The 25,860-nt window shown below is 50.7% G+C and overlaps 1 protein-coding gene across 1 annotated transcript in view; it reads right to left on the bottom strand.

The window, feature by feature from the left end:
* Positions 1 to 764: 764 nt before the first annotated feature.
* Positions 765 to 25,860, bottom strand: part of TEP1 (telomerase associated protein 1) — a 57,416-nt gene continuing 32,320 nt past the window's right edge. The window contains exons 16-59 of the mRNA XM_082648065.1: positions 25,544 to 25,730; positions 22,275 to 22,443; positions 21,628 to 21,786; positions 21,097 to 21,174; positions 19,453 to 19,583; positions 19,067 to 19,126; positions 17,686 to 17,844; positions 16,791 to 16,967; positions 16,485 to 16,605; positions 15,809 to 15,933; positions 15,425 to 15,538; positions 15,213 to 15,330; positions 14,860 to 15,054; positions 14,559 to 14,734; positions 14,316 to 14,472; positions 14,027 to 14,206; positions 13,481 to 13,573; positions 13,072 to 13,204; positions 12,782 to 12,932; positions 12,397 to 12,530; positions 12,123 to 12,211; positions 11,721 to 11,835; positions 11,037 to 11,277; positions 10,718 to 10,841; positions 9,767 to 9,891; positions 9,546 to 9,645; positions 9,181 to 9,336; positions 8,822 to 9,034; positions 8,452 to 8,605; positions 8,131 to 8,343; positions 7,420 to 7,580; positions 7,079 to 7,192; positions 5,999 to 6,106; positions 5,260 to 5,392; positions 5,100 to 5,176; positions 4,861 to 4,993; positions 4,589 to 4,725; positions 4,305 to 4,429; positions 3,068 to 3,211; positions 2,824 to 2,920; positions 1,772 to 1,877; positions 1,460 to 1,665; positions 1,226 to 1,330; positions 765 to 982 (exon numbers count right to left, since the gene is read on the bottom strand). Coding sequence (XP_082504191.1) covers positions 860 to 982; positions 1,226 to 1,330; positions 1,460 to 1,665; positions 1,772 to 1,877; positions 2,824 to 2,920; positions 3,068 to 3,211; positions 4,305 to 4,429; positions 4,589 to 4,725; positions 4,861 to 4,993; positions 5,100 to 5,176; positions 5,260 to 5,392; positions 5,999 to 6,106; positions 7,079 to 7,192; positions 7,420 to 7,580; positions 8,131 to 8,343; positions 8,452 to 8,605; positions 8,822 to 9,034; positions 9,181 to 9,336; positions 9,546 to 9,645; positions 9,767 to 9,891; positions 10,718 to 10,841; positions 11,037 to 11,277; positions 11,721 to 11,835; positions 12,123 to 12,211; positions 12,397 to 12,530; positions 12,782 to 12,932; positions 13,072 to 13,204; positions 13,481 to 13,573; positions 14,027 to 14,206; positions 14,316 to 14,472; positions 14,559 to 14,734; positions 14,860 to 15,054; positions 15,213 to 15,330; positions 15,425 to 15,538; positions 15,809 to 15,933; positions 16,485 to 16,605; positions 16,791 to 16,967; positions 17,686 to 17,844; positions 19,067 to 19,126; positions 19,453 to 19,583; positions 21,097 to 21,174; positions 21,628 to 21,786; positions 22,275 to 22,443; positions 25,544 to 25,730 — 6,116 coding nt within the window. The 3' untranslated portion in view covers positions 765 to 859. The remainder of the gene's footprint in view (positions 983 to 1,225; positions 1,331 to 1,459; positions 1,666 to 1,771; positions 1,878 to 2,823; positions 2,921 to 3,067; positions 3,212 to 4,304; positions 4,430 to 4,588; positions 4,726 to 4,860; positions 4,994 to 5,099; positions 5,177 to 5,259; positions 5,393 to 5,998; positions 6,107 to 7,078; positions 7,193 to 7,419; positions 7,581 to 8,130; positions 8,344 to 8,451; positions 8,606 to 8,821; positions 9,035 to 9,180; positions 9,337 to 9,545; positions 9,646 to 9,766; positions 9,892 to 10,717; positions 10,842 to 11,036; positions 11,278 to 11,720; positions 11,836 to 12,122; positions 12,212 to 12,396; positions 12,531 to 12,781; positions 12,933 to 13,071; positions 13,205 to 13,480; positions 13,574 to 14,026; positions 14,207 to 14,315; positions 14,473 to 14,558; positions 14,735 to 14,859; positions 15,055 to 15,212; positions 15,331 to 15,424; positions 15,539 to 15,808; positions 15,934 to 16,484; positions 16,606 to 16,790; positions 16,968 to 17,685; positions 17,845 to 19,066; positions 19,127 to 19,452; positions 19,584 to 21,096; positions 21,175 to 21,627; positions 21,787 to 22,274; positions 22,444 to 25,543; positions 25,731 to 25,860) is intronic.

Genomic DNA, 25,860 nt, shown 5'->3' with positions numbered 1-25,860 from the left:
CCGAAGACCCTTAACCCTTCCTTAACCCTTAGAAAGAAAGGGCCTCAGGGAACTTCCTCTCCCATAAAACAGACTTATAGGAAAATAAGAGGGTCACAGTTTACTTAAGAGGGTCACAGTCCACAGCAAGTCCATGTGTAGGCATTGTTCCACCTTTCAACTCATTTTATCTTTATGAACTTCAATTTGAGAGAGAGACCCTTTTGTGATCTCCTCCAAGAATGCAAATTACTATACTGACTAATGCTTCCAAGTCAAGTGGCTGCCGCTTGCCCTGTCAGAGGCTGTGAAAGCCAGAAGACACGTTCTGCTCTCAGAGCCCTGGCTTCTCACCTCTCACCTGGGCAGCTGGCTCTGAGTAGATGGGGCTGCTTCTGTGACAGGAACCTAGCGTTGTCCTGGTTCTATCCCAGTTCTTTCCAAATACCCTGAACCAGGGCCCAAGTGACTCATTCTTCCTTCTCTTCCTCTTCCTTGAACAAGTGAGAGGTCTTCAGATTTCTTTTCAGACTAAGTGCTGGTCAACATCACTTTCATTCCTCCTCCTAGTAGGAGTCATACCTTACGGTCCTGGGGCCAGAAAATGACACAAGAATTCTAAAGCATAATTTCAAAGAATACTAAAGATCTGGTTCACTTTCTTGCAGTTCTGGTAAGGATTAATGTTACATCAGAAAAGAAACATAAGAACATTCATATTCTTCCCTCTTGGTCCAAATCCACATTAAGAACACAGGCAGGACTGCATGTGAGATTTTCCCACCTTTTATTTATATAATTGTATCAAGAACGTAGCCACTGGTGTCTTCAGGCTTTGCATCTCTAGCACAAGCAGTCTCTTTGCCCTGAGCAGTGATCTTCATTCCCAGGACAGAAAGTATACATTGCCCTGTGTGTCTCCCACTGCGAGCTGCAGGGCAGAGTTAGGACCCAGCCAAGGTTCCAGGCAGCTCACTGCCCCTTCACATCGGAACAGGCCCAGCTACAATGGGAACAAAAACGGGAGATGTGGGCTACAAGCCTAGGGCCTCCTTACTTATTTGTCTCACACCAATGACTTTTGTTTCGAAACAGGTTAGTTGCACATTACTGCAAGAAGGACAGAAGAACACAGTCTTGATCTTTTGCCCTTTCTTACCCCAAGTTTGCTCTATGACATCCCTTTAGCCCTCCTTACACACACACACACACACACACACACACACACACACACACACACACTTACGAGCTGCATACTGGGTCTCTCCCACAGTTTAACATCTCTGTCCTTTGAAGCTGTCACCAGCAACTCAGGCAGCACGTGGAGGGCTGTGACAGAGCCTGTGTGAATCTTAGGGAGGGAGGGGAAGAGGTGTGGTGAGTTTTCAGTGGACCCTCCTCAGACAAGGAAGCAGAGAAGTCTGCTGGGTCAGACCTAGAGCGTCCTCCCCAACGTCTGTGACCTTTCCCTCAAACTCACCTTTCTACGTTGCCGTGTCTTTAGCTGTGGGACTGCTGGACAGGTATACGTGTCAGCACATACACACGCGTCTGTCTCTGGAGTTCGGGTTTCAGGCATTTCTACTTTTTCCTGCCAGATATTATCTGTGGTCCATTCTCCTTCAACGTTGCATCTAGCTAGGTTCCACAGCGTCCCATCAGAGCTGGCACACAAAAATGAGGACTCTGCCATTTCAAGGGCAGAGTTGGAGCCAGGTCTTAGACTTTGAAGGATCCACCATCCTCCCCTAGGCCACCTCTGGATTCCTTGGGCCCTCCCATCACCACTCACCAGATTCAGGTTTGGCCTGAGTTACCGATATGAGGGTCTTATTAGGATTCTCTAAGCTCAGATCAAATTCTGGGCACTCTGCAAACTCTCCTAATTCCTTTTGGCTCTGTGAAAGGATAGATCATTTTGATTAGCCTACTTGTATCACTTACTGCTGCCCAGACAAAGCAACTCTTTTCTGCTCTGGGCTGGTCAAGATTTTTCAAAATCGTATCCTAGATACAGGAAAGTACTGATACACAAATCTTAAATGGACATCTTGATAAAATTTTACACGTGTATACATCCATGTAATCCCTGCCCAGATCAAGATATAGAACATTTCCATCACCCTGGAAAGTCGCCTTCACGCCCCTTCCCAGTCAATACCAGAGTATCACCACCCCCAGAGCTAACAATATTCCGACTTCTGTCACTATAAATTAGTTTTGCTTGTTCTTTTTTTTTTTTTTTTTTTTTGCGGTACGCGGGCCTCTCACTGTTGTGGCCTCTCCCGTTGCGGAGCACAGGCTCCGGACGCGCAGGCTCAGTGGTCATGGCTCACAGGCCCAGCCACTCCACGGCACGTGGAATCTTCCCAGACTGGGGCACGAACCCGTGTCCCCTGCATCGGCAGGCGGACTCTCAACCACTGCGCCACCAGGGAAGCCCAGTTTTGAACTTCATTTAGGTGAAATCATGTAATATGTAGTTTTTTGTGTCTGGCTTCTTTTGCCCAACATAATGTCTATGATATATATCTGTACTGTTCCAGACACTGCTAATACAGTGGCAAGACAAGACAGATATGAAGAAAATGCAATGAAAACAACTAGGTTTATGGTTTCCCACGATTCTTTTAAACACTAGAATCCTTTCTAGTATCAATGAAATCTTATAGGGAAACCCAATATAAAATGCTCTTAAGTAGAGCTATAGTTGAAGGAAGAGAAGGGGATTTGGAACCAACTGCTTTTCCCTTCCTTCCTCTTAGCCTCCATCATGGCCCCAAGGCTTTAAAACATTGGTCCTGGACAAATGTTTGTTTTAACACACACCCAGACAGAACTTACTGAGAAAGAAAGAACTCTGAGGTTCATTGACTGCAGGACAAACACACCATAGTCCTGGTGGGTGGACAACATTATAGGATCTTCTGAATAGCTTCTCCTGGTTGATAAGAAAGAAAGAGGCTAAGCCCAGGAACACCTCTCCGTAAGACCCCAATGTTTGTTCTAGTTAGACCCAAACTCAGGGTAGCCACTAACCCACTTTTCCTCTTTTCTCCAGCCCAAGAGAAAACATTTTGGATCTTACCAGATTACAGAGGGCTCATCGCCTGGCTTCATGTGCAGTAATTGCAAATCTGCTTTGGCCAAGATGAGGGAGTGACCGTCAGGGACCAGACTTACACCTGTCAGGAACCCTAAGTCCTCCTGCAGAACTCGGTTCAGGTGAAGACTATAGCACAAAAAAGGATACATGGACAGAGAAAGATTCTACTCTAGTCCACCTCTCTCAGCTCCCCATGAATTCCTCAGGAGTAAAGTATAAAACAAAATATATCACCATCCCTACAAATTGTGTTCCTCTTTCTGTTTTTGTTATATTAATTAGTATTCATCATACCATCATCACCTTATCTGCTCAAACCAGGAATCTCTAACATTCCTGTCCTTTCCTTCCCTCCTGACCTCCAATTGATTGATAAGCACTGTGGACTCTACTGGCAACACATGCCTAAGTCTTTATCTCTCCTTTTCATCCCCACTGCCCAGGTCAGGGCTCACGTTCTGTCTTCCTTGGACTAGAGCATCAGCTGTAAATGTGGTCGCCCTACGTTTAGTATCTATCTACTACTAACCATCCTCCGTGTGGCCACTAGAGTTCTCTTTCTAAAATTCAGATAATTATTCTGCTCAAAATTCTTAGCACTGTGCCCTCTACAGCCTGGCCCCAGTTCATTTTTTCAACCCAATTCCCCACCACCACTCGCACCAAGAACCCAAAGACTGAGCTATACTCAGAACACACCACGCACTCTCATGCCTCCATGCCTTTTGTTAATGCTACCTCCTCTTCCTAAAACACCATTCCCTTCCCTTACTGATTCAGAAAACTCCTACTCATCCTCTAAGCCCAATCTCAAATAGCAACTCTTTTGTAAACAGTAAATGTCTTAAATTCTGCAGCCCCAGGAATTTTACATATATGTATATAAAATATATATATATAAAAATATATATATATCTTTATTATAGCAGTAATCACTCTGCATATTGTTGGCAGTTTACTTATCTGCACATTCCTGTACTGTGAGCTCCCTTAGTTAAAAATTAATTTCAATCTGGTTCACACTGCCTGGCCCAGAGCTTAGCATAAAGTAGGCACTTGATAATTATTACTTAAATTGACACGATGAGCAGAAAACAATTTCCCAGTGACTTTTTCCTGCTTACTAACATCCTATTGACCTAGTTCAGAAGTAGAAGGGAGTGATTTGAGCAAAATCCCAGATGTAACTGTATTCATTAACCCAGCCGCCTCACTTCACCTGAAATTTCTGGGTGCTGAACCCTTCTGCAGTTCCACTTGCCACTCACTGACTTTTTCATCAGCACTGACAACAATCAAGGTGTGTGCTGAGTACCAGATCAGAGCACTGATGCGGCCTGGAGCCTAGTGAATACAAGTTTATTTCAGTATTTCTGAGGAACCAGGATTAACCTTCTTCCCCATCCCAGGCGTCTACGCAACCTCTAACCCCGGCACATACCATCAGATACATAGCCAGGGCAGAATTCACATAAACAGAGAACTGAAGTTGACCCGATTCACCTGTGCTGTGGCCACAGCCTTTGCTTCCTGCCACAAGGTGAGTTCCCCAGCTTGATTCCCAGACACTGCTATAGAACCGTCTGGGGCCCAGGCCACAGCAGTGACGGCTGCATGACTCCTGGGTATATATGTGTCATCTGGAGAAGAAAGGAAGTGATTCATTAGGAGCTGGACCACTGTTGGGATACAAGAGGAGATAGCAGGCTACCCTTGACCTTCTTGGTCCGACAAACACACCCCCCTTTCACACCTTGAGTCTCTCCACGCCTCACCTGCTTCTTCAGGTACCTGCCAGAGCTGTATGGAACCATCCTCTGAGGCAGTCAGCAGGAGGCCTGAGGTTTCTGAAACAGCAGCTGCACTGACTGGGCCACTGTGTCCCAGGAGGCTGTGTGTTTGAAACACCTAGGAGGAAAGGATGTAGATGGCACAGTGGGGAGGTGACACAGCAGGATGCTGTACCATCATACCCTCTCCACTGCCCCCACCCAGGGCCTTTCAGGGAACTCACCAAGAGTGGATTCCACAACCGTGTGGCCCCATCCAATCCCACAGTTACCACCAGAAGCTCTGACCCCAGCTGGCCAGCTGATAAGATACAGAAACTGAGTCAGGAGAAGGGGAGAAGGGAACAGGCAGCGGGGACGGGAAGGTGGCTGACATGTCATTACCTGCATTGGGCTCCAGGGCAGCTGCACAGTGGCTGATGGGTCCTGAGTGAGCAGGGATGCTGGTCATCTCCACACCCTGATGGTCCCACACTTTCAAGGTCCCATCTCGGCCCACAGATACCACGTGCCCCTCCTGCCCCAGAGCACAGGATAAGAGAAGAGTCACACTGAGCGGGACATGGGAATTACGACTCCCGCCACAGAGGTGTGGGCTCAGCATTAAGGGCCTAGAAGATGTCAAAGAATGAGGACACCCTGGATAGTGGGGCTGGGAGGCTCAGGACTTCCATCATGCCACGAGGTCATGATACTGAGATACTGTATTTTCATGCTCTCCCTCCGCTCACACCAACCCTCAGCCTCAATACCCTAATCCTGCTCTAATTCAGGCCCAAGCATCTCACTTTTTTTTAATTTTTTTTTTTTTTGCGGTACGCGGGCCTCTCACTGCTGTGGCCTCTCCCATCGCGGAGCACAGGCTCCGGACGCGCAGGCTCAGCGGCCATGGCTCACAGGCCCAGCCGCTCCACAGCATGTGGGATCTTCCCAGACCGGGGCACGAACCCGTGTCCCCTGCACTGGCAGGCGGACTCTCAACCACTGCGCCACCAGGGAAGCCCAAGCATCTCACTCTTTATACTCCTTTTGCCTTTGGGATTAGATACGCAATGCATCCAGTCTCCCAAAGCCCCCTTAACCTTCCCAGGGACCCCCAGTGAGCTCTCCACTGCCTTCTCACCACGGCCAGCACGGCGCTCACGGCACTCTGGTGACCCAGGAACTGACCAAGCTGCTGTCTCGACTCTGGGTCCCACAGCCCTACAGAGCCATCACTGGAGCAGGAGACCTGCAGAGTCAGAGGGCAGAGGAGTGGAATAGTCAGCATCCCTCCAGCATTTCTCTATACTTATAATGGAGGGTGGAGGGCTGTAAGCCTTGTGATTAACAGCAAGGGCTGTCCTGGGTTCAAATCCTAGTTCCACCATTCATTGCTTGGTGACCTGGGGCCAGTTCATCTCTCTGGGCCTCAGGCTTCTCATCTGTTCAACTAGGATCATGACAGTGTACCTACTGATGTGGGGCTGAAGCATCTATGTAAAGGACTTAGCAGGATGCCTGGTACATAGTGAGCATTGAATAAATAGTAGCTATTGTCCTCGTTATTAACATAATGTCAGTCAACAACAACTTTCTCTCACCCCGACAAAGGTGAGAAGTCTGCAAGCCCAGGAGAGATCTGGCTGCCTAGAAGTCAGGGGTAGGACAGACAATGACAAGTCTATTCAACTGCTACTCATTTCTTTTTGAGAACAACAGGGACTGCGTTGGAAAACTAGGCTTTACCAACGCTGAGTGCATAATTTGAGACCCATTTTTCACTTAGGACCAAAGAAATCATAGCACTACCTTTACCTGCAGACACAGGGCATCCTAAGGCCTTGGGGAGACAGTCCTGTGTTCTTGTTAAGAGCACGGGCTTTCTTATCATAAAGTTTACTGGCTCAGCTTCTTCACTTACATGACCCTGGAAATGGTCTTTAATCTAGCTGAGCTCGATATCCTTGTCTATGAAATAGAGAGAATAGTAGTATCTTCTTCACAGGGTGTTGTAAAGACTAAATGAGGCCGTATATGCCAAGGGCTTAGTCCAATGTCTGGCACATACTAAGTGCTCAATAAATGTGAGCTATTATATTGGGTGTTAGAAAATCATATACTGTATTATAAATGGGTATTAGGAACAGGATGAGGTGGGATGCGTTGTCCTCCCCCAGGAACCCTGCTGAGCTTTGTGCCACCCCCCCACCCCTTCACTCACCAGGAGGTTGTCTTTGGTCCAGGCACAGCCAGTGACCCAGTCTCGGTGACAGGCAGAGAAGGAGCAAATCAGAACAGGGGCTTTGGGTGTCCTCACATCCCAGCAGAGCAGACTCTGGACAGGCCCCAAGAGAGGAAGCCATCAGGACCATAGGACAGCAGGGCCATCTCAGGGAAAAGGTTTCAAGGAAAGAGGGAATATCAAAGGAGGACGGGTGGACAGATCCCGTACAGGCCATTGAGCAAAGCAAAAAGCTGGAGGAAGCAGTGGGAAGCGAGCTGCTCAAGAATCCAGGACCAGAGGGGCTGGGGGCCCACGGGGAGGAGGGCCCTGCAGCTCACCCGATCCCTGCCCCCGGTGGCCAGGCTGCATCCATCGGTGCTGAAGCTGCAGCAGCTTACGGGGCCCTCGTGTCCCCGGAGCTCAGTGCCACAGGGAAAGTCTTCTGTCTTTTGTGGCAGTGCCAGCAACTGCCTTGGCCACAGACGCACTGTGAAGTCCTCTGCATTAGAAATGGGGAGAGAGGAAGATTTTCTGAAAGAGGAAGTGACACAGGCCTGGGAGGCCAAAGACAAAGGCAATCATGGGGGCTGAAGGTGATGTCTGAGGGCACAGCTCCAAGGGAGGGACGCCGTGAGTCCCACCCAGGCCCTGGACGAGGACCATTCACCACGTGAGGCACAGGGCAGGAATGCCAGGCACTCCCAGCTCCGGCTCTGCGGCCGTCTCCTTCTAACTCCCGACTGCACCTCCACACCCTCCTCTCCTAGAGTGCACAGTGTCACTTTGAACAAGCCTCTTACCTAGACAGGACTAAGGCCATTTTCACCTTAACGTCTCTCTTCTCCTAAGGGAGACCCATCCCTTTTACCCAGCAAAATCTCCCACTAGGCAGAAACTCAAAGGGTGACACTTGCAAGTTGTAAAAAAAAAAGGTATATAGGTGTGTGTATTTTCACGTACACATATACACACAAATCGAAGAAAGGTGTCAGCACATTTGAAAGGAACAGTGATTCACGACCCTGCCCATGCCCTCTGCCCAGCCGTACCTGAGGCAGCAGCCACGAGTTCCTGGGACGTGGCCAGTGCCAGCACAGGCTTCCGGTGTCTGGACAAGAGCCAGAGGGACTGAAGGGAGCCTCCCTGGAGCATCCAGCCCTGCAGGGCCCCATCTTCAGCACCACTCACCAACACCTTAGGGCTGAGCCAGGCCAGTGCAGACACGGCCACATCTAGCGCTGGACACTGAGCCCCCTGGGAACCTAGAGAATGAGGGACAACAACAGAGTAAGATGCTCAGAAAGAGGGCCAGAGTTGGGGGAGAGGGCCCTTTCCAGGCTCAGACACTCCAACCCTCCTCCCTCCGGTACCTGAAGAGATTGTGTAGATCCGAATGCCATCTGCTCGGTACCCAACAGCCACCTGATCGCCATCTGGGCTGAGGGCCACGGAGAGGGCAGAAGAGAGAGAGGGGCAACCTAGGCACCCACGGGGACGACCCAGAGACCCGGACCACACCTGAACCTGAGGGCCAAGAAAGGGGCTTAAAGATAACCTACCCCCCCCATTAAAGTCCTCCTTCCAGAGACTCGTCCCCGAGAGCTACTGTGCACACACCGCACCCCTCCCCGTAGCACAAGCTCCTCCAGACTCCTCGGCAAAGGCGCCACCCTCCCCCAAATAGTCCCACACCTTTGCAACCCCTCCTCATAGCCCACTGCCAGCCCTCTGTAACCTGACCTTGCCATCCTCTCCAGCCGTCAGTAACTGGCACCCAGCACGCAGGAAAAGGGCGGCAGTAACAAAGCCGTGGTGCGCAGGGAAGGCAGCCAGCCGTGTCCCCTCCTGCCAGACCCAGAGCTCCACCATCCCGTCCAGCCGGCCCACAGCTACAGCCCGCCCAGACGCACTGAAGGCCAAGGCGCGGACAGAGGCTCCTGGGGCCCCCAGTTCCTGCGTGGAGAGGTAGAAACTGGAATGTCAGGGCCCTGCTCTCAACCCAAACTAAGAGTGACCCAGGATGCAGGTGTCCGCCATTTCCCGCTCTCCACTCCCACCCTCCCGTGCTTCCTTCCCCAGGGCCACCCGGCTCCTCTCACCTTGGTGACTTGGAGCCCATCCACCTGGAAGAAGCTGAAACTGCCAGCCCAGCTACCAATGGCTATCACCTGCCCCTCTGGGTGGAAAGCGATGCAGTTGAGGGGCTTGGGACAGGCGTGCTGGGAGGCCAGCTGCCCGCGGACCGTGTCCCACAGCTGGACGAGAGAGAAGGGGAGGAGGACTCAGGGTGCTGGACACAGATGCCTGAGCCGCTCAGTCCCAGAGCTCCAGGGGCCACCTTGTCCAGTCCCCTGCCCTCAGCAGGCCAAGCAGCTGGAGCCTCTGCCGCACTGAGGAGAACGATCTCACAGGGCTGACCCCGAGTTCAGGGCCGCTTGCACCACCACAGCCCCCTGGTCCTTACCTTCAAGCCTCCCCCCAGGCACACGGTGGCCAGAAGCCGGCCGTCTGGGCTCAGGCAGCAGCCGGTGATCCGGTACTGGTGAGCCTTGATCTGGAGCACCCTACCCCAGGGAGACAAGGTCAGGGGGCCCCCCTGGCCACAGACTCCCTCCTCGTCCCCCTCCCCCTGGGCTTCCAACAAACAGGGATGGCCCTCACGCTGAGACGTGAGGGGCCCCTTACCGACAGCCGTGCTGCAGGTCCCAGAGCTCCAGGAGCCCGTCAAAGCCAGTAAGAAAGAGGGCGTTGTCGGAGAGGAACGAACAAGAGGAGACCCCACCACAGCCGCTCACCACAGACCTCTCCTCCTGTGACAATGAGCGGGGAAGCGCACTCAGGACACGCCCCTGACCAGTCCATGTCCAGCCACTCCAAGCCCCAACCAGGAAGGAGGCAATGGCTAGAAGGGCTGGAGCCCTTAGCTCTCTACACTCCCTGCTACGTCTCAAACTCTGGCCCTCTGGTCCCACAGCAGGAGCCCCTGTGAAAAGTGCAAAGCTTTGGGCCCTACTCCAGACCTAGGCCAAGCTCGAACAGCTTCAAGTGGGACCTCCCGATCCAAGTGAGGTCACATCGTCCCCCTCACTTCGAACCCCGTACGTAACCCCGAGTCGCAGAAGGTTTGGTGCTTCTGAGGCGGGAATGACATCACACACACGCCTATGGGGGGCGGGGGGTACTGACATGGGTGGAAGAGGAGACAGCGGCTGTGGCTGCAGAGCCTGCCTCTCCCGCCTACTGTACTACCGCCCTCTCTCACACGCACTCTGCTGCCATTATTCTCAGCAACTTACAGGGAACATGCCCCCAGCGTCTTTGCCCGGGTTCCTCACTCAACCCGGAACGCCTCCCCGTCTCCACCCTACGTCCTCCAGTAACTGCACAACTCACTTAGCTCTTACCTATGCCACATGGCTATGTTTTGGTTCCTTTTTTACCTTGTATGCCTTGTTTTTCAAAAAACTGACCACCTGGTGGGCAAAGGCAATGTCCTAAGCCCTGTGTTCCTTGCAGTGCTTAGTATAGTGCTGAATCAAACAGGGTGATAACTGGTGGGTTTGGCTTGCCTCAGGCTTCGGGGCAGGACGTGAGGCTCTTCTGAAGGTAAATCCCACCCCGCCTTGCGTGTCGTACCTGCCAGGTTCTCAGGTCCAACAGGTAAACCGTCCCACTGGCAGTGCCCACAGCTGCTCTTTGCCCATTGGGGGAGAAGGCCGCAGCTGTGGGGGGTGAGGAAACTGCCAGGGACAGGCTGGAGCTAGAGGAAGAACAGCAAGAAAGGGAGGAGATGAGGAATGAGGGGAAGGAAGAGGATGGGAATTCGTTTCTGCATTTCTGGGCCTGAACCCCCCTCTCCACGGTGACTGTGGTCTGTTCTTTACTCTCCAGTTTCAGAGAGGGCTGCAGCTTGCTCTCTGGCGGGTTTGCCAGCATCTGGGGTCAAGGGTTTTACCTTTGCTGGCCCCTCAGGGTCTGGGGTTTATTAAGCCAACGTAGCATGCGCTGGAGGTACCATCGCTGGGAGAGCTGGGGGGCCTGGCGGCAAAGGGGCGAGCACAGAGGCTGGTTGGCTGCCTGCTGGTGCAGGAGCAGTGGGTACTGGCTGAGGACTGAAGCCTGCTGCCTCAGGAAGGTGTGAAATACAGCAACATCAGCCTCAAGAAGCTTCTGTTCCTTGTCAGGGACTGAGGAAGCTATAGAAGAGATGTGGGGTGTCACTGGGGAGCCAGCCTGGACCCCCATTAACCCCAGCACCAAGTCAATCATATGATGTGTCTAAAATGCTAAGTCTCAAAGTGTGGCCCTCTGGTCCCACATCAGGAACATCTGTTAAAAGTACGAAGCTTTGGGTCCCACTCCAGACCTAGGAAACCAGAATCTGGGGACGCAGGGATCAGCAGTTTCAACAAGTTTCCCAAGTAATTGTATGCCCACTAAATAAAGTGTGAGAGCCTCTGGTTTAAGAGACCTAAGCAAAAGGTCTCCCAAGAATCACATGCTTACCCTCTTGCCTTTTCACCTTGGAACAGAAATTCAACTGTTCTTTCCATTACACCTCCCTCCGAGCAGGCCGCCCCCCATGAACACACCCAGGAGCCACTGCTTGGAGAAGACTCCACCCAGTAACTCATCTCACCATAGAGGGCATGGGCCTCCAGGAGCTGAGACATCAGACCCAGTTCCAGGTGTGCAGCCACCACGTGGAGACTGGTAAGGAACTTTGCAAGAAAGCCACGGTTCCCGCTCTGGAGCTGGGAAAGTCAGACTGGATTCATTAGGGATGTGATGAGGCTGGTGAGGAGGGACTGTCTAGTCTTGGACCCTGTCTGTGCAGCTAAGACCTAGACTTAAGAGCTGGGACAAAGGACCTGAAGGACGAGGGCAGGAAAACTGACAGGAGAAAGGTACACGGAGTTTGGGAAGGGGGTGGGGGTGATAACAGCAGTGGAGATGACGGTGGTGGTCATGGGGGAGAGGGGTCTCAGAAGAGCCAAAGAAGTTCCTTGGGAGAGGGTGCCTGTAGCATCCGGGGACTAACCAGGTGATAAGGCAGGTCTCCCAGAGCTTCAGGAGGGCAACTTCGGAAGGCACCTGAGGCATCAGGGTCACACGTCTTCCAGAGCTGAGCTGCAGGTGTGGGTCACAGGAACAGACACTGAGACGGGCTCGGCCCTGAAGCATCTCCAAAGATCACATCCCTCAGGCTACAGCAAGAGCCATCCACCCCCTGGGGTAGCAGGTGAGGGGGCCAGCCGATGTGGAGTACCAGGTCCCACAGTCAGCGTCCCGGGGGTTCACTGGGCTGCAGTCACCTGCGATGAGGATGTGTGCCATCTTCTCCAGCTCTGGCCTCTTCCCATAGTGACATTTAGCGGCTGTTCTCAGGGGCCCATCATGGAGGCAAAGCCGGGCACCAGGGCGCTCCAGGGGTCCCTCCCCTAGCAAACTGATCCCGTGTGAGGGCGAGAAGGCAGGACAAGAGGGAGCAGGCCTGTACGTGAGCATCTGGCACAGCTGTGGGTTCCCATTCCCACCTCAAACAGTGGTAACTTGAGTGACAGCCATTCAGGGTCTGGGAGACAAGTGTCAGGGGCTATACGGAGGGAAGGGTAGGATGAAGGGAGGATCACATGGGGCCCTGGCTCAAAGACAGGGAGGTACAGAAGTCAGTGGGAGCTCAGCTGAGGGCACCTATACCTGCGCAGACTCTGGACGAGGTAGGCAAACGAACCCATGGGGTAGGGGTCCCCGCTGTTACCAGCAGCCACTGCTTCTTCCCAGGTCTTGGTCCCCCCGGGAAGTATCCGCCAGGCACTCAACACTCCATGCAACTGGTCCACGGTCAGACCTAAAAACCCAAGCTCTCTGAGGCCCTAAACCACGCAATGTACCCATCCCCATGACACCTAGTCCCTCCCTGCACCGCCTGCTGAGGCCCCAACTGAACTAAAGGTCATGCAACCCCCGAGCCCACTCCAAGTACTGACCGCTGCGGGTGACCTCAAGCGTGGCCAAGGCTTGGGGAAAGACATCAGGGCCATGCTCTTGTTCCAAGGTGCCCAGGATGTGCTGCAGCAGCAGAGGGACGGTAGCGGGCAGGGTCCGGAGTCTCTCAGACACCTGGGAGGGGACAGGGAGGGGCCTCAGTCAGTGAGGGGAGGGGGAGAAGCAGCTTTGGTTGTGGGTAGGGGAAGGGACATCAGAAAAAAAAATGCGAAGGGATGACAAGGAAAGAGCAACGCTGGTGGGAGAGAAGCAGGGCTTGGGGGTGTGGATGCGGAATGGGTGATCACAAGATGGCAAAGGATGAGGGTGGGAGAAAGAGGCTGAATGGAGACTGGGAAGTGGGATTAGGACTTCGAAGATGAAGAGTGAGCGTTCACGTCCTCCACTGACCTGCTCAAAGAGCGTGAAGAGCCTCAGGTGATCAGTGACCAAGCGCAGGTAGAACGGCAGGGCTGACCCCCGCTTCACCAGCAGCAGCTGCATCTGAAGACTCAGAGACTCAGCACAGGACCAGTGAGCCTGGCCACAGCCAGCCCTCCACCCCCTGCCCTCCGTCCTGGCACCAAGCCCAGTGCAGGGCAGCTTCTCCTCTCAGAGGCCCCACCATGGCATCACCTCAGGACACAGCCATCCCTGCCCCGCACTGCTCTAGCCAGCCAGCCCCGTTTTCAGAAACCCCCCCGCGGTTCAGCCTACCCCATTCGACAGCCACAGCTTTCTCCTCCCCTCGCCCGGACAGGCCCTGGAGAGGCCATTCACCAGGAGAAAAGGAATGGGTGACATTATAAGGAATCGCAGTTATCTTATTGACAACTTCCCTCGGCTGAGAAAATGAAGGAGCTGGTCTGTGTGGGGCGGCTGCTAGCTTCAGCATCCAGGGTTCTCCCAGCTCCCAGATTCACCCCACACACCCACCCGCCCTGGCCTACACCCAACCTGGTTGTTGAAAGGTGACTCTTCCAGCCGCTTCCCGTACAGAGCCAGCTCCTCTCGCACCAGCCGGGCCCGGGCAGATGGCTCCAGAGGCCCCAGGGCCACCACATGGGCACCTTGGCTCTGCTCGAGTGTCTCCCCCAGGCCGGAATCACTGGACACACCCAGCACCAGGTGCACCCACTGTGGGATTCGGGCAACAGGGTAAAAACGTTGAAGGAAGAGGAGGAGAACGCTGTTGGAGAGGTCCCTCTCCCTGCTGCATCCCACCCCACCTCCTTCTCACACTTACCCGGGGAAGGGTCTTAGGGATCCAGTCCGAGATCAGCCGTCCGCGCTTGTCCACCAACCTGTCAGCCCCATCGATGATCAGCACCAGAGGCTGGCCAGTTTTCAGGGGCTGAGCAGACTTGGGGAGCAGCCTCTGCTGCAGCTCCCACACCAGGCCCCTGTGTATGCAGGAGGAAGACCAAGGTCGGCAGGGGTGGTGTCACGTGCTATCAACAAGGCTGGGCTGAGTGGGGGAGAAACACACCGGTATGTGCTGGGGAGGGCACTTGGCTCTTGCAGTTGGCTATGCAGATAGGCACAGAGGCGTCTGAGCAAGGTGAGGACGAGACCCTGGTCAGGGCGGGCCCCTGAAAAGTGGAAGAAGACTAAGGGGGCCACCGTGGCCCCATCAGGAGCTTGCAGGGCTGACACAAGGGATGCCTGCATGGGAAGAGACCAGAAAACATGGTCACATTTCACATGCACAAGCTTCCTGTTTCCCACCTCCTTAGCCCTCCTGAGCTCACGCAGCCCTCCCTCCTGTCCAGGCCTCTGAGACTCTGTACCAGGAAGGTGGTCTTGCCCTGTCCCGACTGCCCGGTCACCAGGCTCAGCCTCCCCCGGTGGCGCCTCAGCTTCTGCACTGTGTCCTGAAGAAGGCGCGGTCGTGCAGGGCTCGGTGGGTTCTTCAGCTGCTGAAAGGCGGCCTGGACCAAATCATCATCCTGGATGGGCACTGGCTGTTCCGGCTGGGCCGCAGGCTGAGAACACATGGGGCAGTGACTACCTATGTTTCCATGCTCCTCAGGACCCCAGGCCTAAAACTCACTGTGCCCCCCACCAAGTTACCTCCCACCCAGGACTACCCGGCCCAGCCTAGCCCCTCTCCACTCCCCTGGCCACCAGAGCTCCTGCTGACCTGTAGGTAAAGCTTCTGGATCATATTCCACACGTCCTGCAGAACCAGCTGCCCAAACGTCTCCAGCTCCCCAACATAGGGCCGGCCAGCTGCTACATCACCCCACTTACAGTGGTATCTGCAGGAAAAGCGAGCACAAGCAGGGTCACAGCGGGCCGGGGCCCCCTCACCACCTCGCTCCGTGCAGGTGTTCCCTACCTCTCCCAGCTCACCTGCGACAGGTGATCCCTTCCTGTCTGCTCAGGTAGCTCTTCAGTTCTGAGAGCCGATGGGCAGCCTCTTCCGACTCAGAAATAAAGTCAGACTTCCAGGCATCTGGCACAGAGCTGGCCACCAAAGACACCCCAAGAGCGGGGCTGGATTCAGACCCCAGCCTCTCTCCGTCCCCGACCACCAGACCTGGCTGTGGTTCCCTGAAACCCCTCAAGGGGAGATCTCCTGCAAGGCTGCTTTGGTGCTGCAAGGCAAGCCCTCTGGTCCCTGTTTCTCCATTCTAGGTCCCCCTCTTGTGCTCTGAATGTTACGGACAGAAGACCCGTCCACTGAGCCTGTCTGGCCTTCTTTGGAGACTGAGGCCCGGAGGCAACAGAAGGTACCTGAGGAAGCTAGAATCCCGGAAGTAGATGAGAGGCTGGGCAGAGGGCTGCAGGCGGAGGCCCCGATTCAGGAACTGCATCACCTCCATCTCCGTCACAGAGCGACCTGAAGGGTACTGCTGGGCCTGCAGGGAGAGGCCAGAGAGCAGGTAGGTTCAGTCCTGGTCACACGATCCCCTCCTCTGAGACCTGCCAAGACCCCAGGGCCCCTTCATCTCAGTAACGTTCCTCTCTCCCTCCAGATACAAGCCAGTAAAATACAGCTAATAGCTAACGTTGATGGAACGCCTTTCACACGTGGAGCATTTTTAAAGTAGATTTCTAATTGTTAGAATAACCCTGCACTGTAGACATCACTGTTTCTCTTTAATATATGAAGAAGTTGAGGCTAGATTAAGATAAACCGTTTTCCATAATGCTGCACAATGACAGAAGGGAGATCAGAACCCAGCTCTGTCTGACGGCAAAGCCTAATCAGCCCTACCACTTACCTCTCGCACCCCATGGCCAACCCAGAGGTATTTCCCAAAGGAATTCCCTCATCTAGGACTTGATCACTCACAGAACCTTCTACCTGTGTTTCACTTCAGGTCTCAAGGTTCTGCCTGTGCAGAGTCCCAGGGTTCTAGACATACTGAGGCTTCTCGCATCCCTGCCCCAACCTTGTCTGCCTTACCCAGAGGAAGTGAGGATGGTCAGGGAGGCTGTAGTTGGGGGGAACATAGCCATAGCGGGAGCCCAGGATGCCCACAAACAGCTGCGAGTTCTCCACCTCCCCTAGGCACACTTCCAGCTGCCTGAAGGATGGTTATAGGGGCATCGTGTCAGGGAGACGGGGCTCTGGCTCACAACCGATAGCATCCAAAGAGCACCCCGTACCCTTGGCACTCAGCCACCCTGCAGCCCCAGCCCTGCCCAGGTCAGCTCCCCGACTCAAGCCCTTCATCGCCGACCCAGCCCCTCTTCTCTGTGGCCCCCATACCTGTTCCGACGGGTCTCCTCCTCGGTGACGCCCCAGCGCAAGTCGATGGCATGAAGGCTGATGCAGTGGGGGGCCGCTCGGGCCTGCAGTGCTGGCAGCAGGGACCTCAGCAGCAGGTCCCGCTCCCCATGCATGTCCCGGAAAGTGGAGGAAATGAAAAGCCGGACGCTGCGCCATCTGCAGGAAAGCCAGGGATCAGCCCACGGCCCAGCTCCACACGCGGGGCTGTGACCTCCCGTCAGCACTGACAAGTCAGATACAGAAGACTGCAGGGTGGGAGTCCAGCAGGCCTCCAGAGAATAACCTGCTTGTAACCTCAACTGCAGAGCCTAGAAATTAAACCCCACCTGGGGACTGCCAGTGCAAGGGGCACAGGTTCAGAGAACTAAGATCCCACGTGGCACGCGGCATGGCCAAAAATAAATAAATAAATAAACCCACTTGCCATTTCTCGGGCACTCCTCCTGTGTCAGCAATAATTATTACGCGCCTACACTCTGCCCGTGAAATGCTCATGACAGCACTGTGAGGTAAGCACAAGCATTACCTCCATTGTACTGATCAAGGAACTACAGCTTAAGACATCAAGCAACTAGCCCAAGTTTCAAGCTACTATGTGGCAAAGCCAGGATGGAAAAGCCAGAGCCTGCGCCCCTAAGCCCTCTGCCTGAGCCCTGGTGCCTGCCACGTGCCTCGCATCCTAACCCCTTTCCCTAGTAGAGAAATAGGCATGCTTACCATCTGTGTTAGAGACACCCCTACCTGGGAAAGAGGAAGCATTCCTCAGCGAATAGAACAAGCAGCATCTCTACAGTCAGAATTTCAGTCTCCTGACTTTCTCTAGGTTTCGACTGAAGCCCCTCCCAATTCACAAAGGCATAAAACACAGACTGACCCACGCTGGAAAATAGGAGCCAAGGGGCTTGGAGTATTCTCTTCCAGTGGCCGGAGAGACTGGACCTCTGTCTTCCCTGGGGGCAGTGGAATCTTGAATATTTTGTCCATTTGGCCTACATGTTCTAGAAGGCGGGAGGCCCCACGCTCTGCAATGAACCTGTCATAAAGAGTGACAAAATAAATGAGAGCGAAATAGCAGAGTAAGAATCAGGAAGATCTTCCAAGGGGGCAGGGGACAAAGATATGGCAAGATTAGGTTCACCCAGTTAACTGGAGCTCCTTAAGAAGACCATAAACAGTAAATGTAGACTTGAAATAAGTGAGGCAGCAGAACCACAGGAATGAAAGAACAAAGAAGAAACCCAGTTAGAGCTTCTTCTGCTGTGTGCGTGGTTATCATAGGCTTTCTGTTGGGCCACGGGCAACTGGGCTGAATGAAGGTGTAAAGATTCAGGTTATTCCAGTCTGGGCTTGATCAGCTCGGTACCAGCCATGAAAGCTCCCTGGAGAGGGAGGGAATTGTATGAGGCTTCCTAACAGGAGTAGGGGGCAATGGGTGGCATCCAAAGGAAAAGGCAGGGGAAAAAAACAAATAAATGGGAATCCTAGTAGCGGAGAGAAAAACAAAGTTAAAAGATTTCTGGATCTGGCATAAATAAATAAAGTTAACATGGAATTTCCTCTGAAACGGAATGGAGCAGAGGCCACAGAGAATGAATAGAAGTGATATGACCAACTCTTGAGTTGTTCCCTTAAAAGCAAACGGCACAATTTCCCATGTCCCCTTTTCTCCTTTCCTACTAGATGTAATACAAAACTAATGGCTGGAGCTGGAGCAGCCATCATGAACTATGAGGTGGAAGCAGAGTATTTGAGGATGGTAGAGCAACAGATAGAAGATGCCCAGGTCCCTGTAATACTGTGTTGTTGCCATGCTTAGACAGCTGTAAAAGAGGAATAAATTTTTATCTTGCTTTTAAAAAGGAAGTGAGGACTTCCCTGGTGGTGCAGTGGTTAAGAATCTGCCTGCCAATGCAGGGGACATGGGTTCGATCCCTGGTCCAGGAATTCCTGATCCCATATGCTGCGGAGCAACTAAGCCCCTGTGCCACAACTACTGAAGCCCGTGCGCCTAGAGCCCATGCTCCACAACAAGAGAAGCCACCGCAATGAGAAGCCTGCACGCTGCAACGAAGAGTAGCCCCCGCTCAATGCAACTAAAGAAAGCCCACATGCAGCAATGAAGACCCAATGCAGCCAAAAATAAAATAAATAAATTTATTTTTAAAAAAGGAAGTGAACAGAGCAGAGGCCACAGATAATCTCTAAAAGTGTTCTAACAAAGTCCCCAACCTCTCCAGTGTCCATCCTGTACTCACTTCAGTATCCCGTCAGTGCAGCCTGAGAGTGTCACGTCATTGGGATTCAAATCTGTGTATCTGGTAAAGGAAGAGTAGTCACTACCAGTCAGAAACAGTGCCAAGAACACAGAGTCACTGCCCCTAACATCCTAGGATGGACACCCTACCTGTGCACTTTTAATAAGGTTCTGTGCTAGGCTGGGACTGGGGTGGACAATCACGAAGGGGTATGGAGCCAGCCTGAAGACTTCAGAGAAGGTTCTAGCACTTCAAGTGCAATAGAGGTAAGAGACAGAAATGGGGAGGGGTCTGGTGAGTGCGAATGTCCCACACTTTAGTAGAGGTAGACGGGAAATATGGATCTCTATCTGCTGGCACTGGGCAAGGAATGTGAGCGCCCTTACAGGTAACCTGTCCTTCTTAGGAGAACACCAACAAAGAGGCACTTGGGATTCACGTGTTGCCAGAAAAGCTGTTTGGCTGCATTTATCAGTTTCTCATTTGTAGTCTGGCCAAAGACGATGACTCTGTCCACCTGTAAGATGAAAAGGGAGGGGCTAAGATGAGGAACAGAGGGATAGTAGAGGTACCAAAGAGCTCAGGACATCAAGAGGTCTCTGAGGACTGGGGAATTAGGAAAACTCTGAGGTGGGGTGAAAACGGCCTTTTCTGAGAGCACCCAGGGTGGGAAAGCCCACACCACCCTGACTTGAGGGGCATCAAAGTAGAGTTTGGGGTTGGCAAGACATGGAAGCAACCTAAGTGTCCATCAACAGATAAATGGATAAGGAAAATGTGGTATATGGGATTCCCTGGCGGTCCAGTGGTTAGAATACCGTGCTCTCACTGCTAAGGGCCCGGGTTCAATCCCTGGTTGGGAAACTAAGATCCCACAAGCCACATGGTACAGCCAAAAAAAAAAAAAAGAGGAAATATGGTGTGTGTATGTGTGTATATATATATATACACACACATATATATAAATGTGGTGTATGTATATATATTTAGTGTGTATATACATACATACATACACACACACACACACACACACACACACACACACAAAATGGAATACTACTCAGCCATAAAAAAGAACAAAATTTTTCCATTTGCAGCAACATGGGTGGACTTGGAGGGCATTACGCTAAGTGAAATAAGTCAGACAGAGAAAGACAAATACTGTATGATATCAGTTATATGTGAAATCTGAAAAATACAACAAACTAGTGAATAAAACAAAACAGAAGCAGAGTCACAGATACAGAGAACAAACTAGAGGTTACCAGTGGCGGGGGATAATATGGGGTCGGGGGGTGGAAGGTACCAAGTACTGGGTATAAGATAGCTCAAGGATGTATTGTACAACAGGTGGAATATAATCAATATTTTGTAATAAGTGTACATAGAAAGTAACCTTTAAAAGTTATATTAAAATTTTTTTAATTTTTAATAAAAATAATAAAATTTTAACATAAAGTGGAGTTTGCGGGGGGGCAGTGTGTAGCTGGTCATTCAGGCTGACAAGAGCTGACTGTCAAACTTTTAGGAATTCTGTGAGCCAGATGTTAAACATGGACCGTCTTTAAATATTAAATTGTATAAGCTTATAATTGAATAAATTATATTAAAGACAAAGGTAATAAATACTAAAAAATCATTACTTCCTAATTATTTTACTACATTTCACTATTATCTACTCTTGACCTTATTTACATTTACTTTATCTCTATTGTGGAAATACTATACAAACTGTGCTGAGCACCTCTGAGTACCTCTTCCCCACTCTGTGTTCACTGACAGCACGTTGGTAGCTTGAAATCAGCCGTGGAAGGAGTAATTACATCATGGAAATTAGAAAATGCTATTAACCAAGACTTATTTTTCCAGATTGCTGGTTGTTAAATATTGACCAGCATGTCAATGACTGGGGGTTGCAGCCAGCAGGGTATTGTGCATAGCGTGCAAGGAAGCTTTGAGAAATGAGATACATCAGTGTGGAGGAAAATGTTGGGGAGGGGAGGGTTTCTCAGGGACTGGGCAGTACTCACAGGGACCCTTTGGGTAGCCAGGGACAGCAAGTGCTTCCCAAAAGTAGGCAGGGACGATTCACACTTTTCATCCGACTCCTGAAGGAAAGAGACTCGTGTCATGTGGTTGCATGGGAGATGATCATTAAACAACAAATACTATAGTCTGCTCAAGAAATCTTCAGAACTGAGGGACTTCCCTGGTGGCGCAGTGGATTAAGATTCTATGCTCCCCATGCAGGGGGCCTGGGTTCCATCCCTGGTCAGGAAACTAGATCCCATGTGCATGCCGCAACTAAGAGTTCACATGCCACAACTAAGGAGCCTGCATGCCGCAACTAAGGAGCTGGTGAGCTGCAACTAAGGAGCCCGGGAGCCACAACTAAGGAGCCTGCCTGCCACAACTAAGACCTGGTGCAACCAAATAAATAAATAAATATTTTTTGAAAAAAAGAAAGAAATCTTCTAAACTGAGTGTAACCGAGCCTTTCCTAGTCAGGCTGTTCCCAGGCCTCTGTCTATTCACATATATTTGCATGGTGGGTGTCTGACCTGTACTTGAGCTTGGAGTTTGGTGGCAGTCTTCAGGATACCTTCCTCTGCCTTAATCACAACGGTCTTCACAGTGCCACTTCCACACAGCAAGAGATCCACCTGCTCTGTCCGTGTCATCATCATTGCAATCAACAGCAGCACATAGTTCAGAGGGGGCTGATTGGACAAGCATCAGGGTAAAATAAGACTCCCCTATTTTAGAATCCACCTTTGCCCACCCAGCTCTAGAGGCCAAACGTCTCCACTGGTTGGGGAAAAGTGGACAAAATCCCCTACTAAGATGGGGCAGCTTCAGCAGTCCCCAGGAAGAGTTGACCAGGTAGGAGGTGGAGAAGGGCCAGGATCCCTGCCCTAATTCAACACTGGGATGTAAGGAGGTGAAAATAACACATATTTTGGTGACAGAAATTTAGAGAGTATTAAGGACCAGCCAAATGTGAAAGGTTAGTGCTACGATCCACGAACATGCTTGAGACCACATTCTAGGAATTATCCCTAGGAACCAAGGTCTGACACTGGGAAGCAAATGCATGTCATTTATTTTAGTTCTGAGTGTTTGCCTGGGAGAACCAGGTCTGGGAACAGGATGCCTCTCAGGATCTCCAGCATCCTACCAACATCACCCCATCTTTTTATTCTTTTACCCCTTGTGGGTTGCTCTTGGGAAGGATCCTGTCTGCATCAGCATCTGTCAGATAGACCAAGAGGGTGCGGCCTGGCAGCGGGGGCAGGCTGTGTTTGACGGAGAGGTTCACAGCTGTCTCCAGGGCCTGTCGATACTGAGCCAGCATTGCACGGTCATATTTCCACTGTCTGCAGACAGGAAAGAAACAGACAGGGGCTTCACTGTTTGCCACTTTGAGGCGGATGGGAAGATGAGAACTTGCCACTCAAGTATAAAGTCTTCACCCCCTCCACAGCCCATCTCCAATGTCAGTAGAGAAAACAGGGACAGAGCTTCCCTTGGCCCCCATTCTACAAGACCATCCTGATCCATTCTCATGGCAGGAGAGAAGTCATCTGTAGACCCATTCTCTGAAATCACTTGCCATGCTGACCACATCAGTCCATACTTACTTCATGAGGCAAGATTTAACTGCTACATATTTTTACATTGTAATTTAAAGAACACATGCTAACTTCTTACTCTAAAAAATGGCAATTAAAGGAGAAAGAATCGAACATTCATCCCACCTTCCCAAGACAATCTCTATTTCAAAGTAACTAAATAGCTTTAGTTCATGAGGGAAGTTCTTTTTAGAGTTCTAGCTAATAAATATGGAAATGATAGAAAACCCCCATTCTGCAACTGCTAATGAAACAACTGATTTGGGCATAGACTATCAAATGGATAAACCATTAACTTTACAGTGGAGAAATCAGGCTACCATAACCTAAAAGCACTGATCAATCATCAACACTATGAGTGGGACCGGTAGGCTTCTGGTGCCTCCTGATGCTGTGTCCTACCAGGAGACAAAAATTCTGGTGGTCTTACTCATTGTGTACAAAGGATCACCTACGAAATATTCACGTAAGAAAAAAAGTTAAATCTGAATCTATTCAAGCTTTTAGAGTTAATGCCCAGGGTACACGAAATAGAGAAACAAGTGAGATGACACTGGAGAAGCAGACAAATCTAGAATATGGGACCTTCTGTGGGGCCCCCGAACCTGATTTCCACAGCAAGTCAATGGCATGAAAACAATTAAAAGATTTTAAGAGATTTAAGTAAATCTGGGACTTCCCTGGTGGCACAGTAGTTAAGAATCCGTCTGCCAATGCAGGGGACACAGGTTCGAGCCCTGGTCTGGGAAGATCCCACATGCCACGGAGCAACTAAACCCGTAAGCCACAACTACTGAGCCTGCGCTCTGGAGCCCACGAGCCACAACTACTGAGCCCACGAGCCACAACTACTGAAGCCCGTGTGCCTAGAGCCCATGCTCCGCAACAAGAGAAGCCACCGCAATGAGAAGCCCGCGCACTGCAACGAAGAGTAGCCCCCGCTTGCCGCAACTAGAGAAAGCCTGTGCGTGGCAACAAAGACCCAATGCAGCCAAAAATAAAATTAATTAATTAATTAATTAAAAAGAGATTTAAGTAAATCTTAATAACTACATGTAACGTGTGTATGCGTTGTTTGGATCCTGATTTGAATAAACCTGTGAAATGATACTTTTGAGACAACTGGGAAATTTGAATATAGACTAGGTAATAAATGATAATACCAAGGAATTATTTTCAGTTCTGTTAGCTATATTAATGACATTCTGATTATATAAGAAAACGTCTGTTTTAAGAGACACGTGAAATATGGAGGGGTGAAATAAGATGTATCATATTATTTGGCATTTGTTTTTTTTAAAACATCTTCAAAGGGGCACTTCCCTGGTGGCACAGTGGTTGGGAGTCTGCCTGCCAGTGCAGGGGACATGGGTTCGAGCCCTGGTCCGGGAAGATCCCACATGCCGCGGAGCAATTAAGCCCATGTGCCACAGTGTGCCACAACTACTGAGTGTATGCTCTACAGCCCGCGTGCCACAGCTGCTGAAGCCCGTGTGCCTAGGGCCCGTGCTCTGCAGCAGGAGAGGTCACTGCAATGAGAAGCCCGCACACCGCAACAGAGTAGCCCCCACTCGCTGCAACTAGAGAAAGCCCGTGCGCAGCAACAAAGACACAATGCAGCCAAAAATAAATTAATTAATTAATTTAAAAAAATATTCATAAAAAAAAGAAAAGGGAAGAGAGGGATCAGGAAAGGAAGACTGACAAAATCTAGATTTTCAGTGAAAGTGGCTAACAGTTTCATGGGAGTCCATTGTATTATTCTCATTACTTTTGTACACGTTTAAATTTTTTCAGTTTTTTTAATCTAGAGAATCCAGCAGTCTCTACCAGTGCTATCCAGTAGAAATAAATTACAATTAATGAAATGAAATTAAATTGAAATTACACATGTAATGTAAGGTTTTCCAGCAGCCACATTTAAAAAAGTAAAAAGAAACAGGACACATTAATATTACATTTAATTTAGCCTTATATACGTATAGTTTTTCACCTCAACACGTAATTAATACAAAAATTACAAATGAGATATTTTACATCCTTTTTCACACTGCCCCGAAATCTAGCACATCTCAGTTCCCATTAGCCACATTTCAAGAGCTCAACAGCCACCTGTGGCTAGTGGCTACCAAACTGGCCAGCAAAGACATCCTGTTTGGACTGCATCCTCAGCTTAATTCTTTAATGGCCCCATGTTCTGCCACTGATTCACTGATTCAGGTGAGTCCTGGCCACTGAGTCCTACTAGAAGGTTAGAGATGAGCCCTGAATTTGTCTTGAATGAAAACGAATGAAGATACTGTGGATGCATCTAAAAGGACAGAGTGCTGGGACTTCACCAAGCTTACAGAACAGGTTTTATGCCTGACTTTGAGTCTGCTTGATGATAACTATCTTTACATGTGTCAAAAGGAAAAGGAAAGTGAATGGGTCAGAAAATACACAGAGGAGAGAAACAAAAAGAAAAACAAACAGATATCACAGAGAAGAAAAAGAAAGAAAATGTGAACCAGAGCATAAGCAGAGAGGCACTATCATGTACTAATAGGAAGGGAAATGCTACACAGGCTGAAGGAGTCCACAGAAACCAATAAGGCAATCACAGATAATAGAGTGGAGGCCCAAACACAGATTTTGTTTCATGATCTCTCTACAGGACAATGTTAAAGACAAGGTTTGCTGTGCGAGGGAAGACTGGAAACAGGCAAGTCTCAGCCATTGGGATGACTGACAAGCATGTCATTGTAGAATAAAAGCTGGGGTTTCCAGATGACTCCCAAGCCCTTTCAGGGTGCCTCTTGTTGCCCACCCTTTGCTCCCAGATAGCACACACTCACACACACACCTGGCCTTGTGTATTTTCAGCTTCTTCCGCTTGAGCTGCTCATATATCACGGGGATCATCATTGCTGCCCGAAGTTCCCGACGACTTGGTTTGTAAAACTGCCAGGAATAGGCACACTTCTTGCCATATCTTGTGTTTTTAATTATTATCCGCTTTATCAGTTTTGTGTTGGAAGGAAGTGGCAACTCTGGGTGGCGACAGGTAAGTATCTGAGTCAGGCAGCTTCTATTCCCTCATCTTGTCTTCCCATCATTGCCTGTCCTGAGTCCTGATCCTTTGGGCTGGCCAGTGTCTGACCTCTGCCCACCCCATACCCT

Source organism: Grampus griseus, assembly GCF_964374135.1.
Source record: "Grampus griseus genome assembly, chromosome: 2".
Taxonomy (NCBI): domain Eukaryota; kingdom Metazoa; phylum Chordata; class Mammalia; order Artiodactyla; family Delphinidae; genus Grampus; species Grampus griseus.
This window is presented reverse-complemented; position numbering and strand designations above follow the sequence as displayed.